This window comes from Chrysemys picta, chromosome 5, assembly GCF_011386835.1.
Source record: "Chrysemys picta bellii isolate R12L10 chromosome 5, ASM1138683v2, whole genome shotgun sequence".
NCBI classification, from domain to species: Eukaryota; Metazoa; Chordata; order Testudines; family Emydidae; genus Chrysemys; species Chrysemys picta.
In genome coordinates, this window is record NC_088795.1 from 52610376 (window position 1) to 52636638 (window position 26263).

Consider the following 26263-nt stretch of genomic DNA (forward strand, 5'->3'; position numbering starts at 1 on the left):
CTTTTTATAATTAAAGTATAGATCTGCTGCTAGATCAGGAGCAATGGATTACAAGGAGAAGAAGGCTGAAATCCTTTACAGAAAAGCATTTCACTAGATAATACTGCTATAAGTAGAGGAATGGCACAGTTGGGAAAGAATAGATTAAAAAACCAAACAAACACACAGGAGCAGAATGTAGGGCTGCCGGGCAGCCCCATGCCAACAGCTCCTCCGGCATGACTGTACTGCCCCTGTCTTCCACGGAGCTGTACAGACCTCAGACAGGAAACATAGCTGCATGGAAGGGCTGGGGGCGATACAGCCGTGCCAGAGGAGGCCGGTGCAGTTCAGAAGTCTGTATCCGGTGCAGTGGGAGGACAGAGGTTCCCTACCCCACACCCGCCCAGGTAAGGTGGAATGGGGAGAGCACAGGACTCACGTGTGGGGGGATCATATGCCACCCCTTTAGCTTGTGCCCCCCTTTGTGTTCCTCCCATAAGTCACCTACGCACTACTGGATCCAGGAAACTGCAGACCAGTAAGCTTAACACAATTTCTGCTCTGCAAAGGTACTGGGTGGGAGGGAATGGAAGGGGCAGGGGATTGCACCATGTTTCTCTATGTTTCCATATCAAATATGATCAGTTTATAAGTTAAAAGGGGGTGAAATGGGAGTTTCTAGTTGTTAGCCCTGCAGACTAATCCTGGGCTTTCAGAACCAAGATTATTTCTTTCCTTCTTGCACATAATTGAGGAGTAAAAGGCTCTGCAGATACAATTATGCTGTTAGTGACCTCTTGCAATTCCATAGCAAGCCCATTAAAGCCATGGGTATAACTATCTGAAATGACCAAAACCATTCTGTTGGTGCGAAAGAGAACAGAACCTTCTTAGCTGTTTTGACTCTGCAAGGCTAATATGAGTAGAAAGTTAACACTTTTTTGTCATGAAAGACAGCACGTGTGATTACACAAGAAGCAGATCTCATGGGTAAGAAGGTGCCACTTTTATGTACTCTTCAGAATAGAAGCACAATTGACTTTCAGTACATTTTCTAGAAGGTTTAACGGGTAATGAAGCGGTCCCTTTGTAAGAGCTGACATGAAAAAGGGTAGTCAGAGAAGTGAATGACAACTAGGGATCTAGTCAAGCAAGTCATTATGACACTCTGGTTTATAACAAGCTGAACAGAAAGTGGGTAAACATCTCTAGATGTTTGGTTTGGTTCCACATGGCCCTGGGAGCAAACCTAAAGATATGTGGATTAGATTAAACTAAAATACTCATTAGGATTTAAAGGAACATGGTCATCTGGGGAAATTAGTCTTTTTAAAAAACAGTAACATTTAAGATTACCGTAGACCTTAGTTCCTCTTGTGCCACTGTCACATTGGGCAATCCAGCTCCTCCATTGATTATGGGCACTCACTAGTAGTGGTACTTCTTCCTAAGTGATGCCAGCACATTCAGCATCCTCGGTCACTGTCTTCTGCCCATTCTTCCTGGGCTTTCCTCGCTTTCTTTCCTCCCTGGGTAAGTTCAGATGGGGGATAATATGTGACTTCCCCCCCCAAGTGGATCAGTTTGCCTAGACACCAGAGGTTGTCAGATGTCCAGTGTAATTGTTCCCTAGTTGTGTTCCTGGGCACTCTTTTAAACATACTTATTGTGGTTTTATAATGGCAGTGGGATTCTGGCATGTGGGTGGCTTCTGACACAACTTCACACATCTTTTGAGTCCTATCACTATGGGGAGGTGCTGGCGGGTACTGCCTCCCAGTCAGAGCACCTAGCACTGTGTTCTGCTATAGAATGCCTGCTGTCCTGACCTCTTGACAGCAGGACTGCTTCTGTCATGACAGCAGCGGGCTCCAAATCTCTGCTTTCTGTCCCTGCACTGGGCAAAGGCAGGGCAGAGCTGGGCCCAGAAAGCTACCTCCTTACTAAATGAGCACCAAAGATGGGTAGGGCCTTCCAGGGGCCACGTGGAAGAAGGATGGGGGAGGGGGGAGTGCTGGGGCTGGCCATGGGACATGTGGGCAGAAGAGGACTGCAGGGCAAAAGGGGAGCACAGATTTTGCAGGGTACAGGTGAAAAGGCTGCCTGCAGGGATGGGGTTACTAGGGATTGTGGAGTACAGTAGGGTGGGAATCATTGGAGCTGGAGGGTTGTTGGGGGCCTATGGTGGGGTAGTGAGAGGTGCTATGGGAGCAGAAGTAAAATGTTTGCAGTTGGAAGCGGTGTTGGGGTAATTGGGCAGACAGACCTTGAGGAAAAAAGGACCTAAGGTGGGGAGGGGTGGAAAAGAGAGAGAGAGAGTCAATGAGAGCACCTAGCTGCCCTGATTGCTGAAGACTTTAGCCTGGGTAAATAAGTAATCCTACTCCTAGGTCTCTAGGCAGGAAGCCCACAGATTGAGCGGATCCATAACAGGCATAGGGCAGAGTGCATAATAAGCACCCTCTTGATCAAAGGTACAATGCTACCTATGAAATAAGCTCTGACTGAAATTTACCTGCTGGGCTTATTCCCTAGAACTCAGTTAATGGATTTCCACCATGACCTCGGACTGCAATGGGGAAAAAATTCTAACTAAAATTTCCCCTCTCAGCCAAAATGAAACATAGTTTGTTTCAGAAACAATGTAGCTGTCTAACCTGCAACTATCCCTTTGTTAATAAGCAAAACACAGGGCCAACATCTGACCAGATTCTCACCCCTTGCTGCTTAGGTTCTGTCACTGCAGAGAGGCAGCACAGGAGTAACTAGGGCACTGGCTGGGGAGTCAGGAAATCTGAGTTTGGTTCCTAACTCTGCCACTGACCTGCTGTGTGACCTTGGATGAGTCACTTCCCCTCTCTCTTCCCCTCCAACCTTCTGTCTGTCTTGTTTGTTTAGACAGAAAGCCCTTTAGGTCAGGGATGGGCTGTTTGTACAATGCCCAGCACAACAGGCCTCGGTCTTTGCTGGGGTCTTCAGGGGCTATTGCGATATAAAATAACCTCGCCTGGTAAAGTTCTGAAGTCAGAAATGTAAATTCTGTCTCTGATATGGTGCTTGGAAAGGGCAGGGGAAGATGAACCGTTTAATGAGCAGACAGTAATAGGGCCTATGAGTCAAGGTCCATCTCTCTGATCTATGTCTGAGGCTAGAATGGGTGGATTGGCATTCTTTTGTGTGGTTATGGAGGGGGCAATATCCATCTGCATATTCATCCTCTTCAGGGTGGGTTTAGCTCTAGTAGGAAATTCTTACAGTACTTGAGGTGGTAGTATACTAATAGTAGAGTCCTCTTAAAATAACCAATGTAAAGTTGGTTGTAAAACACTGGAATACAACTTAGAGAACTAAATTTACTATGGCTTCCAAATAGTATCAGTTCTGGTGCTCCAAAAATGAAGTACATCTCAAACATGCATATTCTCCATGTAAATCCTGAGTACCCACTTTGGAAGGTTTGACCCCTGAGACTTTCCTCTTCATTGCAGTAGAGCAAGATGCTGCTACTGGCTGCATCATTAAAATAAAAGGACACCATATAAATAGGTAGGGGGAAAGTATTTGACTTATCTGACTTTAAAATCTACTAAGAAAATTTCTTCTTCAATAGAAGATATGTAGGTGGTGAGGGGCTTGTCAGATGAATTCTTAATTCTGGAGAAGCTGAACTTTTCAGCAGTATATCTCAAAAGAATATGTATGAGACAGGAGTCCTGAAACAATAGCTGACCTAAAGCCGTGCAATTCAGATCTCAGAACATATGAGGAATTATGAATTTATCTGTTTCTCCAGTGCTGCTTGACTTCCACAGCCATAACTGTAGAGAGAGGTTATGTAACGTATGCTCATGGACTCACCTCCTCTGAGGGAAGAACAGAGACTACTTATTTAGAGACTTCCACTGGCTTTTTTGTCGGGGCTTCCAGAAAGGGAGCACTGGTTCCCTAAATGGATTAAGTAGGGTAGACGGAAAGCAAAGCTCAGTAGCTCTGTACAGCTTAGGAGAAACACGGTGCTAAATATTTATAAGTGTATTTCATAGGGAACTCTATAACATAGTAGGGTTGGTGTTTCTTTAGCCAATATCTAGGACAGGGGTGGGCAAACTATGGCTCGCGGGCTAGATCCGGCCCCTCAGGGCTTTGGATCCAGCCAGTGGGATGGCCCCACACCGCTCTGCAGAAGCAGCCAGCACCACTTCCTTGCAGACCCCAGGCGGGGGGGGGCAGAGGGCTCTGTGCGTTGCCCATGCCTCCAGGCACCGCCCCACCGCAACTCCCATTGGCCGAGAATGGGAACTGTGGCCAATGGGAGCTTCGGGGGAGGTACCTGGAGGCATGGCAAGGGCAGCGCATGCAGAGCCCTCCCCCAGGGGCCGCAGCACTTCCTGGAGCAGCGCAGGGAGCCTGGCGCCCTGGCCCCAGTGCACGCCACTGCCACCCCGGAGCCGCTTTAGATAAGCGGCACCGGGTCGGAGCCCAAACTCCTCCTGCACCCCGCCCCCAACTCCCTGCCCGAAGTCCCCTGCCTGTACCCCCTGCTGCATCCTGCCCCCCAACTCCCTGCCCGCACCTCGCACCCGTCCTGCACCCCAACTCCCTGCCCTGAGCTCCTTGCTGCACCATGCACCCCAACCCCCTGCCACACCCCACACCCCTCCTGCACCTCAACACCCTGCCCTGAGCTCCTTGCTGCACCGTGCACCCGAACCCCCTGCCACACCCCGCACCTCTCCTGCACCTCAACACCCTGCCCTGAGCCCCCTCATGCACCCCGCACTCCTTCTCAACCCCAATCCCTTGCCCTGAGCCCCTTCCTGCACACCGCACCCCGTCCCGCACCCCGCACTCCTTCATGCACCCCAACCCCCTGCCCTGGCCCTGCATACAATTTCCCCACTCAGATGTGGCCCTTGACTCAAAAAGTTTGCTCACCCCCCGGTCTAGGATGAAGGTTGGATATGAGGCTCATACTCAAGCTGTTCAAGCTTCTGAAGTTTTCAGTCCCTTCCCTGCAACCACTTTATTTTTGTTCAAGTTTAAAATGTACCTTCTCCCCTGAGGTTTGTGTTACAAAGTGAACAGTGCTGTCTGTACAGTGCATTGATGTGGTGACAGGAGCTGGCTGGAACGTTCAGAGTGATGCTCTAAATCTGGTGGAGCTGTGACTTGAGTCTGGGGTTCCTACATACCAGACCAATGCCCCAGCCACCAGGCTATAGAGTAGAAGAGTGTCTCATCAGAAGTGACAGGGACCCCAAAAAATCTGCCCAAATCAAAAGTGCTGGTTTTGCTCCCAAAACCAGCCATTTTGGCACAATTCCATTTTTGCAAAAATGTTAAAAAGGCTTTGGTTTTGTTCCATCGTGGAATGAAAAACTTCTAAACCTCAAGTTGCAGTGAAACGGAATTGTCTTCTTCCAGCCAGCTCTAATGATGACACAAGGTAGTTGGGAAATCTATGAATATCTTCCACCTCCCGAGGGAATACCAGAATTTAAATAACTTCTGATGTAGCAGTTGCCATGTTAGCATAACTTTTCTCCTGAACATTACTAGGGCAAATTTTACATTTTTTCACATCCTGGGCAATCCCACTGATGTATGAGATACAAGACAAGGCAGAACTTGGCTTTCACAAAGTTAGCAGCACCTTTCCTAGCTACTGGTCCTTGCTGCATCTTCTGACAAAAGCATTTCACTTCTAAGAAATTTCCTATACTTCATTTTATTGCCTCTATTTTCTTGAATTGTCTGAGGTGGAAGACTACCATATAGAGAATACTCTTAGCAATTTGCACAACTGTGATAGGGTTGCGTGTTCACACACCCAACTTTTCTGTGGCTGGTTTACGATGGCGCTCATCAACACAGTGAGTCAACCCTATTTGTCAGATTTTTACACCGTGCCCACGCAGTGTGAATAAAATCCTTTAGACAAAGCTATATAAGGAAATGGATGGAAAAGTTGAAGATCATTTCATTTGGTCCTATTCAGTTCAAAAGCTGAAAAGAATTGTCATAATAAAACAGTTTTGGGGAATCATGCTAATATGGGGAGGGAAGATCTTGAAGCCAGTTTCTGCTGGTCTCTTGGTTTCTGTCCAAGAATAAATAGTCCCAGGAACCAGCAGACCTGTTTGCTATATACCTCTCAACCTGGCAAGACCCAGATATGGGCAAATGTGTGACAAAGATCCACAATGAGGGACAAAAAATATGATTTATGCAGGAAACTTAAAATGCTGTGAGATTCCTTTTTTATGAATGCATTTATTTGTAACTTAGAGCTAACTATTAGCCTTAGTATTCACTGGAGTTTTTAAAATTTAAAAAGCCTAGTCAGTTCCCCTTAAGGTGCTATGAAGATGTAAGAAAACATAACTTTGAGAGAACCCTAGCTGTCTTTTTTGATTATGCGCTTTTTGTGCAGCCCTTTGAAACATTCCCATGCAGTGAGGGGCAAATGCCAGAAGTTTCTGGACTTTTTGCAATGCTACCGTCAGTTCACTAGTCTACTCTGACTTGGGAGATGAAAGATCAACCCTATATTTGAAAATAGGGACGGGGAGTTAATCATGCCTGATGCTGAACTGTCACTTCTTTCTTTTCAGCGTGTTCCATGGGAAACAGTACGAGCAGGCTATATAGCGCTCTTGCTAAGACGTTGAACAGCAGTGCGGCCTCCCAGCATCGGGAATACTTGGAACAGTCAGACTCAGAGCAGCTGGATCCCATAGATCCTAAAGCTCTGCTTCAAGAATGCCAGGCAGTTCTTCAAAAACGCCCTCCCCGACTCCAGAGAGACTTTGTAGACCTGAGGGCAGATTCTACCAGCACCCGTCGTCCCATTAGGGTCATGCAGTGGAACATTCTTGCGCAAGGTATGAACCTCGTATAAATCTCCAACTTGAGGTAGTCCCCTTGGAGCTAGATGCTGTTGAAAATGAATTGTATGTATTTTTTTTAATGTAGATATAGTGCGTTTGCACAGAGTACAGATATATGGAATTGGGAGGGTTAGGGCAGAGACGCATCTAATTCGGAAGGAATAGCAAAAATAGAAAGCTTCTGGATCTGAATTCATGTGACCTTCCCTGCACAACAGTCACACAAACATTTCCTTTTCTTGTAGTTATAAAACTGAAGCTACTTAATGTGAATACAAGGTATCTCCTATTAAGTTGAGCTGCACACCACTATTGGATCCTTAGTGACCTCCAAAAAGTAGACTTGCCCTCTATACTACTACTTTTGAAGTTGAATTATAACACATTCAGATCATCCTGTGGCAATGTATTAAAAAAAAAAAACTAGTTAAACTTGGTTCAGAGTTCCAGGAATTTTTTCATTTGTCTTGGTTATTGATACTTGGAAAAGCACATTTGAAGTGGAATAATTGTGTTTATAGTGGTACTTTCCACATTGTGCACTCAGTGCTGAGGGTTGAACTGGGCACAGTGGCCTCATCTCGCCTTCTCTCTGCACATTTTTTTTAACTTTTGAAAAGACCATATTGAGATTAAGAATATTGTCAAATAGCTCTCCTATCTAGTGTCCTTTCTGCCTTGTAACATCTTCCAGACGATAGAGTAAACACAATAGCATGGAAGAGACTTAACAAGAAATACTACAAGATGACGTAGCAGCCACATATGCTAATCTAGTTTAAAGCAACTTCTAATTTTTGGGGTGCCCTGTGTGACACACTTCTTTACAAAGGCGTCGGTGTATAGAGGTTGTTTTTATTTTTCTTACCAGACACTTCTGAAAATCACACCCCTTTAAGGCATCTCAGATTGATCATCCAAAATCAGTAGTCACTCCTGCAAACTGTGGCCACAAATACTTATAACTTGGAGCAGCAGCTCCAATCCAGTCTGGTATCTATGGCCTAGAAGTATGCCACAACTTTTGCACACATGTATCCTACAAAGCAAGGTAATAAAATCTCCTGGCAAAATGGAGACAATATGTCCTATAAACCACACTTAAAATTAACTTAACATTTAAATCCATTTTGGGTTAGGTCCAGATTTTGAGTAGAACTCTGCATACTACTTAACTGTAGCTGGCAGTATGTTTACAAGGGAGTCCCTTGTTTTCACCAGCCCACGCAAGTCTAAGTTAGGGAGGGGATGATTTTCTTTGGCAATTAATAGGTACTGATGGATTTTTCATTCCAGCTCTTGGAGAAGGCAAGGACAACTTTGTTCAGTGCCCCATGGAAGCTCTCAAGTGGGAAGAAAGGAAATGCCTCATTCTGGAGGAAATCCTTGCATACCAACCAGACATTTTGTGCTTGCAAGAAGTGGACCATTTTTTTGATACCTTTCAGCCACTCCTTAGTCGGCTAGGCTACCAGTGTACTTTCTTCCCTAAGCCATGGTCCCCCTGTTTAGATGTGGAACATAACAATGGGCCAGATGGCTGTGCCTTGTTTTTTCTCAAGGACCGCTTTACATTGATCAACAGTGTTAATATCCGTCTAACTGCAATGAAGCTAAAAACCAACCAAGTGGCCATAGCCCAGACGCTGAGATGCAGTGAAACTGGGAAGCTGTTCTGCATTGCAGTCACTCATCTGAAAGCCCGTACTGGCTGGGAGAGATTTCGATCAGCACAAGGCTGCGATCTTCTACAGAACCTAAAAAATATTACCCAAGGAGCAGAGATCCCTCTAATAATCTGTGGAGACTTCAATGCAGAGCCCACCGAAGAAGTTTACAAGGAATTCTCTAACTCCAGTCTCAACCTGAATAGTGCTTACAAGCTGCTGAGTGCAGATGGGCAATCAGAGCCTCCTTACACTTCATGGAAGATCCGGCCCTCTGGAGAGTGCAGGCACACACTGGATTATATCTGGTATTCCCAGCATGCCTTAAATGTAAACTCTGCTCTTGGCTTGCTGACTGAAGAACAAATTGGACCCAACAGGCTGCCATCCTTCAATTACCCTTCAGACCACCTGTCTTTGGTGTGTGACTTCAGCTTTAATCAAGACCCTGACAGGCTTTTATAATTTGTTTAAACTCCATATGGTATTGCAGTGTCTTAACTCACCATTTTTAAAGAAACTTTTGATGAGGCTGGATTTACTTAAGGATGGGGTATATGGATGGCTTAATATATTTTCAGGCATGTACTTGAAAGTAACTTTGCCATTCAAACCTTATAATTTGAAGCCTCCAAAGGAGGAAAAAGGAGTTGACTGCCAATTTTTGAGTTGCGATGGTTTTGTTCAACATGTGCTTTGCCACATCTTAGTTTGAAAATTGGAGGGGAAACTGCATTCTTTCTCCCTTCATTAACTCCTTTGTCTAAGGACTGAATCAATCCTGAAATGAATGTTCAGGCCTTTAGTTCTCAAGCTAAGAATTCAGTGTATATGTACACAAACAAAATTAGCATGCTGTCAGGGCAAGTTTTAATGTTTCCCCTTGGTGAACATGCAAGGGTAAGAGGCTTGACTATATAAGTGTTTTTATTTATTTTTATATTGATGTGTAAGCAATGCAATTGACCAAGTTGTGTTAAGTCTAAATGTAGGAAACACATGCATTTCAGACACACAAGCAGATCTAGGAAGGCCCTAGTAATTCTGAAATGATTTGAGATGGGAGAATTAATCTGTGTTTTAAGAACTGATAGCAGCTTCCATAGAGCATGTAATGTGATGCAAAGCCTACTCCAGTAGGAGTGCCTAAGAGAGGAGACTTGACCATAGTGTATGATGTAGTAGTACCTTCAGTTTTGCAGAAAATGTGCCTGCATCAATGCATATGTGGCCTGTAGAGACACAAAGTTGTAACTACTATTTTCCCTGCACTTCCTTTCAAAGGACATACTTAATCCAGGAATATTTTGCCTGTCAGTTTAATGCCACACATTTCTAAATGGTTTAAATTTATAGTCTTATTTAGTCTTGTCATAGTTTTACTAACTGTTTTGATAAAGGTCCGATCTTCAGGTTAAGCCCCACTTCCCCTGCCTTTTTTTGTGTATGTTGCATTGCATTTTGAAGACTTAACACTGGCATTTTTAGAAAATGGTAAACAATGTATTGAGAGGGACTGATGGCTCTGCCTCTGCCATTATAAAACACAGGACAAAAAGGGTTGGCAGCAGTCTTGAGTTTCTCTTTTTTGTGGGTAAGTGGAACTCTAGCAATGCATTAAACTATGGGAGGGAGAAAAATATTAGTATAAGCAGCTCTTGCCAGCCTTGCTAAGTGGGGAGTGCTTTTCTCCACCAAGAAGGTCCTGTAGCTATGGGTTGTGAATACAGCAGTGAGGGTTTTTGTTGAAGTAGAGGTGGCGAGGGAGGGAATGGTGGCTGGAGTGGGGAAGCCATGGGGCTGACTTTCAGCGGGTGGGGGGAAAAGGAACCACACAGAGGGCAATTCCAAGCTAAAGCAGTATTTCATTTCAAGTAATGTTACTGGCCCATTCTGAATTGTAAGTGTTCCAAATACATTAATAAATGGCCTTTTAAAACAATTATCAATGTAATGTCTTCTTGCTAAGGTGTCCGAGTATCACAACTTTCAAAGACATATTTTTCAGAAATTGTCTGCGGTGGTGACATGTCCATCCCCATTAGAGTTACCACCACCATGGAACTATAGACTCCATTTGGTGAGGCAGGGACAAAAAGGCAGCCAGAACCCACAAAGAAAACTTATGAGAAATAAGCATTTGTTTTTGCTGGCGAACTGCCTTCTCTGGTAGTACTGCAAAATGCATCTAAACCTTACACTAGGCTATGGCTATATCCTTCTTTTAGGGACCCTAATTGACATATCAAATTCCACATTAGCGAGCCAATGGAACTGGAGCAAAGTACTGTCTTTCCCCCCCCCCCCCTCCCAGATGTCAGCTGGTATTTGCATTCTATCAATTAGAAAAAGCAAATGTGGCTATTTGGGTAAGGAATGGTGTCCCTAGCCTCTGTTTGTCAGAGGGTGGCAATGGATGTCAGGAGAGAGATCACTTGATCATTGCCTGTTAGGTTCATTCCCTCTGGGACACCTGGCATTGGTCACTGTTGGCAGACAAGATACTGGGCTAGATGGACCTTTGGTCTGACCCAGTATGGCCGTTCTTATGTTGCTCATGGGGTGAGCATTTTCACTTAGTCATGCTGTGAAATAGGGGCCCTCTGCTGCAGATATGTGCCCACTGGCTAGCTCTCTCCTTTCCTGGGTCAAACAGGAATAGTTGGAGTGGGAGAGTAAACACTCCAATCTGATACTGTGTTGACCACTGCTTTGTCTTACATTCCCAGCCCACTACCTGCTTGCTCTGTGTCACCACAATTGCAGCAGCTCATTCTGCCCTGTCTTTCTCTGAAAAGTCTTTAAAGTTCTACTCTTCTGCTAGTGTCCTGAGCCACAATTTTTTGTGCCCTTAATCCCAGTGCAAAACATGCCTGGGTGTCAACAGAATTGTGTAGATCAGACGTAGTATGACCCTTCACTTTCACTGTGGAGACTTGCGTTCATGAATCACGGGTAGTTTAAACTTGGGCCGTCAACCTCAGCAATTTGCAGTGGCTCAGTGAAAACTCAACCAAATAACCTCAGAGCTGTTTCTTGCTGCCCCCTGCAAGCTGTTGTCTGAAACACTTCCATGTTTCCACTCTAAAGTGCTGTTTCAGAAAAAGGTCTCTGCCAATGTGTGACAACACACCAATCTGCTTACACAGATTGAAATAGTGATGGGTATTTCTAAAAACCATATTAAAACAGATTATTTAACTAACACTTAAACCTGTAACAAATTGGTTCCTTTCAAAAATTTTCTTTCATTTCCCAATATTAAAATAATAATAAAAAACCACCACCCGTCTCATCAGAAGCCAAGCGCCTATTCTCCCCTGCTGGATCTTCCAGCAAATTGCAACAGCCTCTACTTTTGGAATTGCAATCAGCTATCGGCCTAATTTTTCAGCTGTGATATTACATAGTCTGGGTGACTTGCTGTCATAGGCCCAATCAAGCACCCCCACTTGGCCATTCACCAGGCTACTTATCCCCATGTGTTAAGCATCTGGAATCTGAATAGAGTCCAGGCACTGTCCACTGACTTGGAGCTCCTAGGCAGGCCCTTATGGTGCCGTTCCTGTATCTGGCACCCCCTCAGGCCCTCCCTTCCAGCTTAAACACAACCTTTCTCAGAATCCCATTGCAGGTATGAGCCTTCTGGTTTACCTCTTCAAGGGGGCATGTGTTAAGTGTAACTTTTAAAATGCACAGATACTTTGCACCGGCTTCTAACACCACTGCTCGTGCTTTAACAAATAAAGCACAGAGTGTACAGATCACATAGAAAACATCCTGAGTGCAGTCTCCCTCACCCTAGCTCATCCTTTCCTTGAGACATGGGCTGAGTTCAGCTAGGAAAGATTTCCCCTGCCTCAGACTCCTGCAACAACTTCTCTCTGAGCTGATGAAAATGGGCAAAGACCTCAAATAGATCAGCAGCTCCTGCCCTTTTATAACCTTTCAGTCTGTCCTGGATTAGCCTCAAGTGATCAGGCCTTTGCCACATGACCCACCTCCTCTGACCAACCAATTCTTCTGTGTGGAATCCAGCCTGTTGTCTCGGAGGCTCGTATTTGGCTAGAAAACCATCCTGAGTTAATGTCCTCTATTGTCAGCCCTGTATTGCTACCCCTTGGAGTTTCAGTCCAACAGGAAGGCAAATAGACACTAGAGATGACAACTAGTCCTAGCATACATAATAGAGTTTGCAGTCTGAAAGATGCAGAGTTCATAATCTCACACAGAACTCAAATTGTGCACAGGTTCCCTACTTTATCACACATGCCACAACTGGAAAACAAATGATACCGTATATCTTCTGTTCTGAGCCAGGTCACAAAATGCTGCAACCCATCCTTTTTCACCACCACCACCACCCCCTGCACTTTTGTTATAAACATTTCCCTTCTTTTCTAGGTTCATGCTGCTGGAAAAATTCTCTGGGTTTCCTCACGAATGCCTCCGCTGTGAAACTCTCCTGGGGCACTGAGCCACAGCATAGAGGCTGCAATAAATCTTCTTTACTAACAGTACCTACAAAGCCAAACTATCATGCAGATCGGCCCAAATGGCTTTTGCTGATTGATGGGCTGCCTCTCACCCTAGGGAGAGTGTGTGTGTGTGGGGGGGGGGGGGGGGCGTGTTTCAGAAGATCTGAAGGATGCTTTTACCATTTTGTTTGGAATCTCACCATCAACAGTTTAATTTGTTTTTCAAACAAGAGTTAAAAACCACTGTCATACTTTTACCACACAAAAAAAAGTTACCTCCATGTGTTCTGTGCTCGATGGCCTGATTTCTGTGCAACTGTCATCACTGCCAAACCTTTATATAGTGAAACAGGGCAGGAGCCTCTTAGTCCACTCAATCGTCATTCGGGGATCGTCTGCAACTGATGCATGTCCTTGGAGACTGATAATGAGAGGGAAGTGAGAGGTGGGGCACCGGGGTGCAAGAGGGCTGGAAAGCAAGTCACTTAATTCCTGATTTAACAGGCCCAGGAAGTCACAGCTTTCTGGTGGACCTGCAAGAGGAGATTACAACTGCTGTAGTTGAAGATATGTTGCATTCTCCCTTAGTGTACCTATTAAAGCTGGACAGCATTTGACAATGAACTGCTACAATCTAGGTTAACTTTGGCCTATTAACCCAGCTACGGCCATAAAAGAAGTTTTGTGGGCCCCCATGCTGAGGAAGACTAAAATGAAACATTGCCCTTGGTCTCTTAGTATTCTGCAAGAGAAGAGTTTGCAGTGGTGAAAGTGCTTTTGTTCTTGTATTGATAGTAGCTGGTCATTTATCTGAACGAACAGGAGAGCCACTATCTTTGTTGTTGTTGTTTTGGGGGATGAGGGGGGAGGACCCCATGCCACAGTGTGACTGATTCTAAAATACAAATGTCTTTACCACCCAAGTTCTTCTGGGACTGTGCCTACTCTGTGAACACACACTACTCAATATCCGATGTCACATTCTCTGTTTTAATCATAGATAGAGGCTGTGTTAACTTTTATCATTACTGAGTCCTTGTTCCTACCCCAAAGTTACGCTGCAGGAAGAAATTATGAAGTTATTTCATTGTCTGAAAGTTTTGTTTTAAAAAAAAACCAAAAACCTGCTGCAAGTTCATCTTTCAACACACACAGAGCTTAAACAAAGTAATGTCACATGCCCACCCCTCATCTCCCCCCCCCCCCAAAAAAAAAACTTAATACCCACTATTATGGCATGCATTGAATTTAGCTTGTTCTGTCTATGATCATCTTTTTGCCTGAAATGGACATCTACATTCAACCAATTTCCAATGAGTAAGGATTGAGATGCCAGTCCCGCAATACAGTAAATTTACTTTTCCTTAATATTTAAGTTGATATATGACTGTCTTATCTACTAACTGTACCAGACCCTTAATCAATCTCTGCTGTTATTCAGCAAGCAGAAGTGACAAGGAACGTAATTTTTGTTGGGAGGGATTTTTCCTCCAAACCAGCTTTTCAATACTGTTGAAGTTCTTGGATCAGTTTAGTAACAAGTGACTCCTCTCCCTTTAATCAAAGCTAAGTGTAAGATGCTGGCAACTATTTGCTAGAAAAATGCAAACTCTTGTTCCGGACTCTTTCATGCTAAGAAGGTGGACTTCATCAAACTGAGAAAATAGGATAGATAACATGACAACTGATTGTCTATTTCACAGTTTGCAGCAGTTGCCTTGGGAACAGACAGTTTTGAGCAGATGGCACAGGATTCCGGTTTTGTAATTGATAGACCAAGGCCCCTGCCACAACAGGCATTAATAGTCTGATATTCAGTTCTCTATTCAAGGTCACAACACAGGAAAGGCAGCCCTTTGTTGCCACTCATGTTTGACCTCACTCTGGTAGTCTGGCTTACACAGAAATAGAATATCCTTGCTATAAAATGCAGGTCTCGTTTGAGAAGTGACTTTGAACTAATGACATTGTGGGATTCCAGGTCTATGTCTCAATGGCCTCTGTATCAAATGTGCTCATTTTACAACTAAAGACATTATTTTGAACAGCACAGGCCGCCCGGGCTCTGAGTCAAGCCTAGATTCTTTCCACCTCATGCAGCAGTAGGCTCAAGAAGTTCTGCTGGCCAAACCAGGACTGCCGTTACACAGAGCCAAAGGTATTTGAAGATCCTGGTGCTTATCTGCATCTTTAGATCTCTAAAGGGGTCTAGGTGCCTAATTGCCATAGCAGCTTTTGAAAATCTCATTAGGCACTTTTATGCATGTTTAGACACCTAAATAACTTTGAAAATCTGACCTAAACCCCCTTGTCTTCAAATCATGCCCTCAACAACCTCTTCCTTTCCTCCAATGATGTTGTACAGGTGTCATTAACTACAATTTACTAAGTAATATGCTGGAGAGTGGGGAAGGAGAACTGTAGAAGTAGTAAACTTTGAGCTTCAGTTAGGGTTGAGAATTTCTTTCCTTCAAGCATTATCTGTAAAAACCATCATCGAGAGGTTGCTGTTGCTCTCGTCTCTCATGGGTTTAAGTGTTAGGGCCAACCTCAGCTGCCAAACTGAGCAGAGTACTGGGTAGGTGCTCTGAGGACCAACTTTTTTAATTTCAGGGTAGCTAGAGAGATCTTCCTGCCGTAGCTCTCAGATATACAGTACCTTGATAGTGACCAAAGCCTGCCTACCCTTCTAAGAAGCTAGTGTAAAAAGAACTAGACAAAGGGACTGGATGTTTGAAGTGCACAGTAAGCATCCCTTCCATTTCAGCCATAGCATATTCATGGAGGCTTTCAGATTCTAACAGCACTTGCTGTGCTTCTGATGAGTGATCTGCAGCAGCATTCACAAGTGTGGCACGCTCACTGCTGGAAAGAGGGGACAGCCAAGATAGTGGCCGCTCAGAACTTAACTTTAGGCTGTTGGGCTTAGAAGTACAACTTCCATCTGCCCTCCATCCTTTTATTTTTATGATTGCATGAGGAAGAGGTAGAGGAAGTCCTGACTGCAGTCTAGTAAGTGTCATCAAGTCTGGATCCTTACTTGTGAACAGAAACTTCACTCTAACTGGAGTTGTATATTAGGTGGATGGGAGTTCCTCTGAACTGTAACAACTCCATGTATTCAAAGGTTCATAAAGTTTCATGCTGTGGGCCATATTTTAAGTGTCTGAGTGATGTCAACTTTTATCAGGCATGGTCATGCAACATCCCTTTGGTTAGCGATTGCTTATATGGAAGACTTATAAAAGTGTTCTTTAAAAAATATGACAAACTCTCCTTTTGCTTTTCATCTACCCCTCTCCTTTCTCTATTGCACGTTATCTGGTTCTCTCAGGTCTGCCTCTCACCGGTGGTTCTAGGCAACTCCAACCCTACAGGCTCCAGTTGGCCAGGGCAGCTCTTGGTTTTCACTCCTCTCCTCCATAGTGGCAAGATACACACGACGTAGCTACTTTAGGCTGGGAGCCTTTCTTCCAATCCCTTCCACGCACCTCCAGGTTCTTGAAATAGGAGTCTGTGGAAGTGGCCAAGAGGAGGACACAGTCCCACTTGACATGGCAGCTCCTCAGGGACTAGTTGGTGAGCCTGTCAACCACCTACCCAATCCCCTTCACACACATAAACTGATCAAGGGCATTGTATACAATGTGAGGATGCTGTCATTTTTTTATTCCTGCCTCCTGTTTGGTACTGCAGCACTTCAACCCAGTTTCTTCTCTCTCTCCTGGACTGCTGCAGTCAGTCTTCAACTTCTTTCTCAACGTGTCCCATTTTCTCCCTGGCTCACGAGCAGCAGGGTTCAGCTTCTTCATCCTATAGAAACCTCTGTTTCTTAAGGGTTAACCATTAGGACAAAGGATGCCCAACATCCATACTGGATGCTGCTCCCACCTTTCCCTGAGTCAGTTTTCTGCCTCTCAAACCTCTCTTCCCTTCTACCGTATATTCAGAGGGTGCTCACTCTGCAGCAGATTTTATGCTTCCCACCCACTGGCTTGCCTGTATGAAGTCAGTCTGGGTTCTGTACCATCTCTTCCTGCCTGAAGGTCTTCACTTGGTCCTGCTTCATGCTTGACAACCACTTCTCCTTCACTACTTCCGCCCTATAGACATGCGATCAAGATTAGCTGGCCTTTTTAGTTAAGGTGCAGCTTTCCTCTTTTTACATCTCCTTTATTGATCCACAAGCTCTCTAAAGTATAAGCTCAGACTATGCTTAAGCGAATCTAGAGTCTGTACAGCCCTCTGCTCTTAGACTGTAACACCGATGCAGTATCCCTCTCTAATCACTGTTTTCAGTCTAGTTCTCATATGGATACAGAACTCTGCTACATGTTCCTGCCCACCAAAAGTTCAAAAAAATCAGATGAATGAACAAAGTGGACAGCGAGACATGCCAAAACCCAAAGTTAAGCTTAAACCCAAATTTTAATAAATGCTTTTTGTTAAACTTCTTCTACTTGCCCAAACCCTGTCACCCCCGCCTCAAGAAAATACAATCTCTCCACCCTGCTAAGAGAACAGGTTTTGTAGCTGACCACCACAATCTGACTTCTGTGAGAAAAAGGGAAATGAGCCACTAAGTTATTTCACTGTTTGTGTGTGCACAGTGGTTCCACTGACATTGAGGGGCAAAATTAGGACTCTCTGAACAGTTACTTCCACTAAATTAATGATGCTCATGATCACAGGCTGTCTCTCACATCCTGCAGTGGCTTTCTCTGGTTCTGGTCTAAGAGGGCTTTCACTTAAAAAAGTTCATTGGAATGTCATACATCCAATAGCACACAAAGGAAACAAGTGGCAGAAAAAAAAATTAAATAGATTGTTCAGACCCAAAAGCCTCAACTGAAATCATGAGACTTGTGCTTGAATCAGAGGATTGACAGCCCTGTGTTGGCAAAATCCTCAGTTATTTAAAGGCAGTTGAAAAATACTTTTTCCCTTTTGTTATTGACTGACTGCAGCACCAGAATCACCTGAGGCATTTAATCAGAATAACCTAAGGTCTCTTTCTTCCAAAGCTTCCATGTATTTTGCTACATCATTTGTTTTCCACCCACCTCCTTGGAAATTTGAAACAAATTGTCATCCCAATTTTCTTCTCCATCATAAGCAACTGAAAGAACCGAGTCAATGTGGTCTAGTGTATAAGAGACCTGACTGGGAATCAGAAGACTTAGGTTCCATTCAAGTCTCTGCTATTGTCTTGCAGGTGACATTGGGCAAATCACCAAAAAACAAAACTGCAAAACAAGACACTCCACTGCATACACTTCTCCCCTTGAGGAGAGGATAAGAGAACAAAACATGTGACAGTTGTAGTCATATCGCCTAATGCACGACTGGAAGGTGCTCGGATAATAGTGATGAGCGCAATATAAGAACCTATATACAACAGAATTTAACAACTTAATTTCATAGAAGATAGAAATAGAAGGACAAGGACAAATGATTACAGCAATGAGGCTAGATGAATAAAAGGGACAAGATAGAGGTATATAATATAAATGATAGAGAAAAGGTAAGGGACCTGGTAGAACTAATGGCCACTGGATAGTGTGATTAGATATGTATATAGATAATGAACATCCACAGAACTTTATAAGGAATATAAATCCTCATATTTCAGGGCATATGCCAGCCATTGACTGATGGGGATGAGGAAGGAAATTTCCCCTGGAGTCAGGCTGTTCCACAAGCAGCCATTCTGGGATTCTTACACTGTTTTCCTTTGAAGTGTAGAGTACTAGCTACTATCAGACAGGATACTGCACTGGATGGGCAGGTGGCTTGATTGAGTGTTTTATTCCTTACTACTGTGTTTCCCTCTCTATAAAATGAGGATAACATTCATCTAGGTTTTGTAAAGCATTTGGAGAGCTAAAGATGAAAGTGGCGTATGAAAGGAGATATTTCCTGATTATTTTTTATGTTTCTAATCCAGAGAAAAAAGTGCCCAGAGAGGTGGTAGAGGAGGCAGTGTGGGGAAGGAGTACTAACTAATCTATACTTTTCACAACCTCCTGCAGAGAACCTAAGGGAATTTAATTATTCCTTCAGCCACTCCTAGTTCTCACATTATGATCAAGCCCCACTTGTCCCTGCATTATGTCCTTATTATTCACCCTCATGTTTTCACTAGCACTCTAACCCACTCTTTTCCATCTTCCCTTGCCTCATCTACTGCCCCACAGACCAGGTCCTCCAAAACACCTTTGCAATTCATTTATGTATAACAGACCCTCAAGGTGTGCACATGACTAACCAAAGTAACCACGCTCTCCTTCTTGTAACATTTGTTGTCCCCAATCTCCTCTCAGTTTTATCATTCGTGTCTGAGTTTAGGAACACGAACTGTCTTATCAGTCTGTAAAAGTGCTTAGTAATACTTTGGGCACTACATAAAACAGTAAATAATAACTGCTGTGCTACCACTTAATGCTGTTACTCAAAAGTGTTCCGTTCAATGGAATCAATGCAACATCAGCTGTACTCTGCAACCACAGGATTTTACACAGCATATGTCCATCAGCAGTCATTAAAAAATAGATTAAAAAATAAATTACCAATTACACCTCTACCCTGATATAATGCTGTCCTCGGGAGCCAAAAAATCGTACCGTGTTGTAGGTGAAACCGCGTTATATCAAACTTGCTTTGATCTGCCGGAGCGCACAGCCCCGCCCCCCGGCCCCCGTTGCATTGCTTTACCGCGTTATATCCGAATTCGTGTTATATTGGGTGGCGTTATATGGGGATAGAAGTGTATTCTGGCAACCTGCCTCACAACACTATGTGTACGGGAGCAGAGTTCTTCCATTGAAAGCGTAAGGGAGCTCCAAACCACCTGACTGTGTCACTGTCCTCTTAGCTTGGTGATTGGAGTATATCAAACAAGCAGGTAAGTAGTTGGACAGACAGAGGGGAAATAAAAAAAAAAGAAAAGAAACAAGATAACTTAAGAAAAACAAACAGACCAAAATCAATTAAATTTCATTTCTATATTTCAGTAAAACCTACTTGAATACACTTTGAAACAAGAGTACAACAAAATAGAATATACTTCAAATGTTGAATATACAAACTATTATAGTTCATTCTGAACACTGGTACTTCCCTCTTAACTTCAACTAAGAAACTGTACAGGTTTAGAACTACCTGACAAAAATTCATGCTGAGCGTGACCTTTCAAGTGACAGAGTGGAGCTGAAACTGAAATGTATGCACAGATGTCAAGGCTAAGTGAGTGACACAGGCATGTTACAGCAAAAGGCCAAAAGCCTGCTGCTATTTTGTCCACAATTAAGAAATTTAGACAGACTTTAACTACCATACAAAATATGTTACATGTAATTCTATAACAATACTGTGCTAGGTACAAGATTTTTAAAAAATTTGTTTTAATAAAAAAGCTTTACACAAACAAGCCATTAGCTTATTTCAAGAAAGATAACTGAAAATCAGTCTAAGGCTTTCATTTTAAATCTGCTTAAGCTATATGATACAAAATCCCTCTAGGTCTCTTTGTCTTCTTTTAGAAGCTCTTAATCCTCTCCTTTAATTCACATTCTAGTATACCTAGTAGCAGAGTTTTTCACATAGCACCAGTTGAGTACTGTGCGCACACAGTAGTAATTGCTGGTATGCATCCAAAAATGCATCAGATTTGCCATTTGTAACAATGAGACTCCTCTCCCCCTGAAAATTAAACCAAGACAAGCCTCTCACAGAACTCATTTTAGTGTTCCAGGTCTTAGTGTAACTTGATATCGTAGTGAACTGTTTGGTCCCTTTCAGTCCAGTCCCTATAATTTTCCATCTTCATAGGTTCAGTTGTTTCCCAACTGAAAGAGGCAGTTTTCTGTCAGCATATGAATGTGTGGTTCAACTCCCACTGAAACATGGGACAGTTAGTTAATTTCCAGTAAGTCTCTGATATACGCATGTATGTTTACATTTTTAAACTCTCATTTTTGACTTCTTGATCATGTCCATTCCCTCACCCCACCCCACCCCAAGTCTGTCAGAATGCTCAATCAATAAAAGTCAGGAAAATCCATGTTGGTAACTGCCTATTCTTCATTTCTCACATGTTACTATTCCTTCTGTTTTCATTGTTAGAGGAAGGGCAATGGCTGAGGGCGTACTAACTACTACAACATGCGTCACAGTCTTGCTTCCATCTGCTGGCTTTTCTTCTTGTACAAGTTGCAGTGTTTTCATTTCACGTTCCTGTTTTAAAGCCACTGTATCTGGTTTCACCTCTGGCCCTTTTATGACTGCACTAATAACTCTGGGAGGAGTCTGACCAGATGCCTGCTGGGCAGGCATTGATAGTCTCATTACTGGTGTCCCATGAGCTATAGACACAGGGGTAAGTGCTCTCACAGCCAATGGGGTTCCAACTATGTTAATACTTCCTGACCCAGTCAGGCCTGTTTTTGTCTGCAACTGACACTGTGCGAGTTGAGTAGCAGGGATGGTAATGATTTTGGCAGGCTGCATTGTGATTTTATCTCCATTTTCAGCAGATGCTGGCATCACGGTAGGGATTGTCTGGATTACTACCTTTGGGGTCGTTGCTGTTGTTGGACTTGTACTGGTTATTAATGGTGACCCTGCATTTACTGACTGTACTGCCACAGTTGAAATTTTCTGCCCCAGAGATGTCATTACGACAGGCACTTGCATCGCCACACGAACAGTCCTGTTGAAAGATTAATATATATGTATATACATTCATTGTGCTGTCAGGTCACCACAAAAATTAAAAGGGATAAAAATCCCAGGATTTACAGGGAGTTGTGCTAAAAGAAAACTGTACCATTTTTGATACACCCAGCAATCAGAAAAAGCATTCACATCCTTTTCTTCAGTTAAATAAATCATCAGATTATTTGAAAAATGAGTCTGGTGGCAAGCATACTGATAGCAGCAGCACGATGAGTAAGGCTGTGAGTTTGTCACGGAGGTCATGGATTCCGTGACTTTCCATGACTTCTGCAGTGGCTGGTGCTGGTCCAGGGACTGCCTGAGCCAGGCAGCCCCTGGGCCAGCAGTAGCAGTTTGGGTGTGTGGGAGGGGGCTCAGGGCTAGGGATTGGGGTGGGGGACTCCCCTTCAGCTCCCAGGTGGTGAAGAGGTGGGAGGGCAGGTCTCCATGCCGCATGCTGCCAGCGCCTGCAGGCCCTGTCCCTGCAGCTCCCTTTGGCTGTGGTTCCTGGCCAATGGGAGCTGCAGCAGCCGGAGCTTGTGGCGGGAGCAGCAAGCAGAGGAGTTCCTGCCCTGACCCTGCCTCTGCTGCCTAGGAGCTGCAGGGACGCAGAGCCGGGTAGGGAGCCCCGCCAACCCCCCTTCACCTCCCAGTACCAGCAGGGGTCCTGGGCCGAGCGCTGCAGCCTGGCCCCCTTTCCCCCCAGTACCCATGGGGGTCCTGGCCACACGCTGCGGCCCGGCCCCCTTCTTCCCCAGCACCAGCGGGGGTCCCGGCGTCTGCTGCAGCCTGGCCCCCTTCTCCCCCAGCACCAGCAGGGGTCCCAGGTCACCTCCTCCTGTTTAAATCAGTGGTCCCCAAATTGTGGGGCGTGCCCCCTAAGGCGGCATGGAGGAACATGGGGGGGGGCGCACAGCGGGGCCCATGGGGGGCAGGGAGGGAGTGCCACGCAGCTCTGCTCTGCCCCCAGCTCCTTTCCGGCCCCACCCCCAGCGGCAATCTGTCTCCCAGCCACAGTGATGGCTCCAATCCTGGGCCCGTTCCTAGCTCCCAGCCCCTGACCATGGCCCTGGTGGGGGGGCGGATGCGGACAGGTTCCATTATTGGTAAGGGGGGGTGGGGGGGAAGGGGGTGATGGAAAAAGTTTGGGGACAGCTGGTTTAAATAGTAAGGCCAAAGCCTTCTAAATTAAGAGAGTCTAAAGTTTGGCTCCTAAATAAGTGGTCTGATTTTTCATGTGCTGAGTACTTAGCAGGTGAGTCTCACTGACTTGCTGGCTGCTCAGCCCTTTTAAAGAATCAGGCCACTTATTTAGGAGTCTAAATATGGACCTTGGGAGCCACAAACTCCTATTTTTGAAAATCTTAGCCAAAGGGCTTAATGACTGTAAAGCAGTTTACAACCGGCTACGCTGGGCTCTCATTATCACAAGTATGTTTTAGCAAGGTGGTTGACACCAGGTTATCTGTAGGCACTACATTACAACAACTCAGCTTCCTGACTGAAGGGTTCAGCAGATGACAAACAGTGTGGCACGAACCTGGGAGCTGCTGTTGCTGGAACAGTGGTAGTGGTGGTGGGAAGACGAGATGACGTATCATGCCCTGGAGAGGCAATATTCACAACTCGGGTGACTGCCTTCTCTGCTCTTGTACAATTTAACGGAGAAGAATTTTTTGCACCACGTGCAGATGCTGCTGCTTTCAAGAGGCTTTCTGCAGACAATGACACTCGTTCCAATGACTTCTCATCTGTAGGCATTGATAAATCTTCATTGCAGGATTCACTTTTGTCATCATCTATGACCACTATGTTTTTTGGCATCTCCTTAAACTGATATACCAGCCTTTGCCCCTCAACCTTTGCGAGAATTCCCCTTTGATAGTAATATCTGCAAGGAAAAGTACAATTATGAAGTAAACAACACTGATGGATGTACACAGGGACTCAACATTTCAAACTTGCTTGTTAACATAGACCAAAAACACACTAATTTCTACAATAATAGGAAAAAAAGCTATCAAACATACTGGCTAAGAATAACTATTCAAGGACCATGGCTTAAAAGTTTGGGTTATGTTTTTTTTTTAAATCATGTTTATACAAAATATTTAAAAAATAAAATATATTCACTGGGAATATGAAAAAGCAATGAAAATGGCAGAGATTATGATTTATAGTATACAGTTGCATTTTAACAATTGTAAAGAGTTAAAATCTAGTAGCTATAGAAAAATGTAGGTCAGATGTTTATGATCATACTTTTTGGGGGGGGGTTTAAGTCTCCAATTTAAAATGACTAATTATACAATTGCAGACTATTTTGTAATTAAAGGAAAGCCCCAATATTCTTCCCCTTCATTTACCTCAGGGCCCTTCCCATCGTCTCATAGTTCATGTCAGGTTTGTTCTTGTGCTTTCCCCATAGCTTGGAGACCGCTTTGGAGTCCACAAGTTTAAAGATGCCCTTCTCTCGCTGAGTCCACTTAATGTATCGAGGACAAGTATTTTTGTCCTGAAGAAGATCCAGAAGGAACTCCCACAAATATGTTGTATTTCCTACAAAAACAGAAAGCATATGAACATTAGACAACTTAAAGGTATTAAAAACATCTCCATATATAGACATACAAAAGTGCACTTAGACAACTATCTGATATAGGAACTTTGAATGACTACATTGCATACCATCCTCTGCCTACCCTTCACTTGTAATGTGTATGTATTTGTTCACTCTGATAAATTTAGGAAAGATTTCCTAAATATTTACATTCTGAAACTCAAAGGGGTTAGCACTAGAACTGTGCTATGCCACATGATGTGGGAGACTCTTCAAACCAAAATTAGCTCTCAACTGCTATAAGAAAGGGAGTGATGGAGTCCTACATCACCAACACCTTCTGGCTGCCTAGAGGACATAAACAATGCTCTGAAAGGAGTTCGGTTCAGCTCTTAAGACTGCAGATAGCAGTTCCAGAACATAGGCTGTACATTCTGGGATGGAGTCTGGTGATGGGAAGGGAAGGAGAGAGGATGGAGAGACTACTTAAGGAAAGGCAAACTTTTTATTTGGCAGAGGAGAGGGGGGAAGATATCCCCATACACAAGCTCCTAGAAACCTCTTTCTTTTTGATCTGCCTCCATCCCTCACCTTTATTATTGGGAGTTCAGTGTTCACAAGGTATCTTAGCCTGTTCACTGGACTCCATTGCTTCCCAACTGTAACATCACAGTGTCTAAAACACTTCAAAATCTCCAAGCCATTCCCCTACTGTGTATTATTATTTGTACTGGAGTAGCCCCTAGCTATCATAGATCAGCACCCCATTATGCAATTCAGTATACAAACAGAGAACAAAAAGACTGTCTCTACCCCAAAAAGCTTTCAATCTAAGTAAGTGTATGCTCTCAGGTTTCAGAGCTGTGGCATATGTAATAGAGAAGACCCAGCATTGCACTGAATTTAAACAGAGAAGCTGCTTGGACTCTGATTAGACCACTTCCATCTGGGAGAAAGGGGCTACAAACAGAAAAAAAACCAGACCACATTCTGTTTATCACAGGTGGAAGGAAGTGATTTTGTGAACAAATCATCAAAAAAAGAAAGGAGAACCTGTAGAATCATGAGAAGGGAGAGCAGGGGAAGGGCTGCTGAATGCTGAAAAACAGTTCAAACAGTTTGTAAATTTTGAGATTTACCCACACCTAAAAAACTAAAATACAGGAAGCCCTTCAATGAGAGTACAGATTAAAACCTGACCATCCTATTAAAGGGGCACTCAGTCAGAGTCCCCAGATTTTGTGACCTGACCAAGTTTTCAATCCTGGAGGAATGCAGAAGCCCAAGTAAATAAACAAAAGCCCATTAAAGAATAAATCTGTTTGTGCAACATGCTACCATATCAATTAACAAAGGCTCAAGCATTCGCTCCTGAAACTTGGTGACAGCATCATTGAGGCTAGACTATTACAAAGTCTATGATAAAAGCATTGCAAAATACATTTACTTCCCTTATAGGTAGTTTAAAGAGTGCCACAGTCCTCAAAATTCCTTAAAATTTATTAACCCTTATCTGGGGAAGCTATTATAGTTCCACTTTATAGATGGCTAAACGGAGGTACAGAGATTAAATGACTTGTCTAAAGCAATATAGGTCCTGATCCAAAGCTCACTAAAATCAATGGGAGTCTTCTCACTGATTTCAATGAAATTCAGATCACGCCCATAGTGAGTAACAGTCAGGAACACAACCTAGGAATCCAGTTATCGGTTCTAACCAAGAGACCACACTTCCTAGACATTCCCAGATCTATTGGTTTTATTCTGACTTGTCAAATGAAACTAAAACAAAGTTCCAGTACTAAGTGCTGTTTTTTAGATATTATACTTAATAGCTGTTCTATTTGCACATGATAAAAAAAGCCAAAAATTAGTTTTCAATTCAATAAATTGTTCCTGCTAGAAAAAATGAAACTGTTAAAAGAATTCCAAAGAAATTAAAGCAAATTAACAATTATTGACTTCTGGTCC

General features: G+C 43.8%; 2 protein-coding genes across 17 annotated transcripts in view; one reads left to right on the top strand and one right to left on the bottom strand.

The window, feature by feature from the left end:
• The window catches only part of NOCT (nocturnin), a 55285-nt gene extending 44804 nt beyond the window's left edge, over nucleotides 1–10481 (top strand). For 9 of the 10 annotated variants that reach the window (XM_065596398.1, XM_065596395.1, XM_042850334.2 and 6 more), the window contains 2 exons: nucleotides 6597–6866; nucleotides 8169–10481. In XM_065596398.1, coding sequence (XP_065452470.1) covers nucleotides 6605–6866; nucleotides 8169–9004 — 1098 coding nt within the window. In that variant the 5' untranslated portion in view covers nucleotides 6597–6604 and the 3' untranslated portion in view covers nucleotides 9005–10481. Of the gene's footprint in view, nucleotides 1–11; nucleotides 5856–6596; nucleotides 6867–8168 lie in introns of those variants that run through there. The other variant, XM_065596399.1, reaches the window with a different exon arrangement.
• Nucleotides 10482–20002: 9521 nt separating this feature from the next.
• Nucleotides 20003–26263, bottom strand: part of ELF2 (E74 like ETS transcription factor 2) — a 64217-nt gene continuing 57956 nt past the window's right edge. For all 7 annotated transcript variants that reach the window (XM_008166136.4, XM_008166137.4, XM_005284347.4 and 4 more), the window contains 3 exons: nucleotides 24099–24291; nucleotides 23273–23623; nucleotides 20003–21727 (listed from right to left, as the gene is read on the bottom strand). In XM_008166136.4, the coding sequence (XP_008164358.1) occupies nucleotides 21100–21727; nucleotides 23273–23623; nucleotides 24099–24291 (1172 nt within the window). In that variant the 3' untranslated portion in view covers nucleotides 20003–21099. The remainder of the gene's footprint in view (nucleotides 21728–23272; nucleotides 23624–24098; nucleotides 24292–26263) is intronic.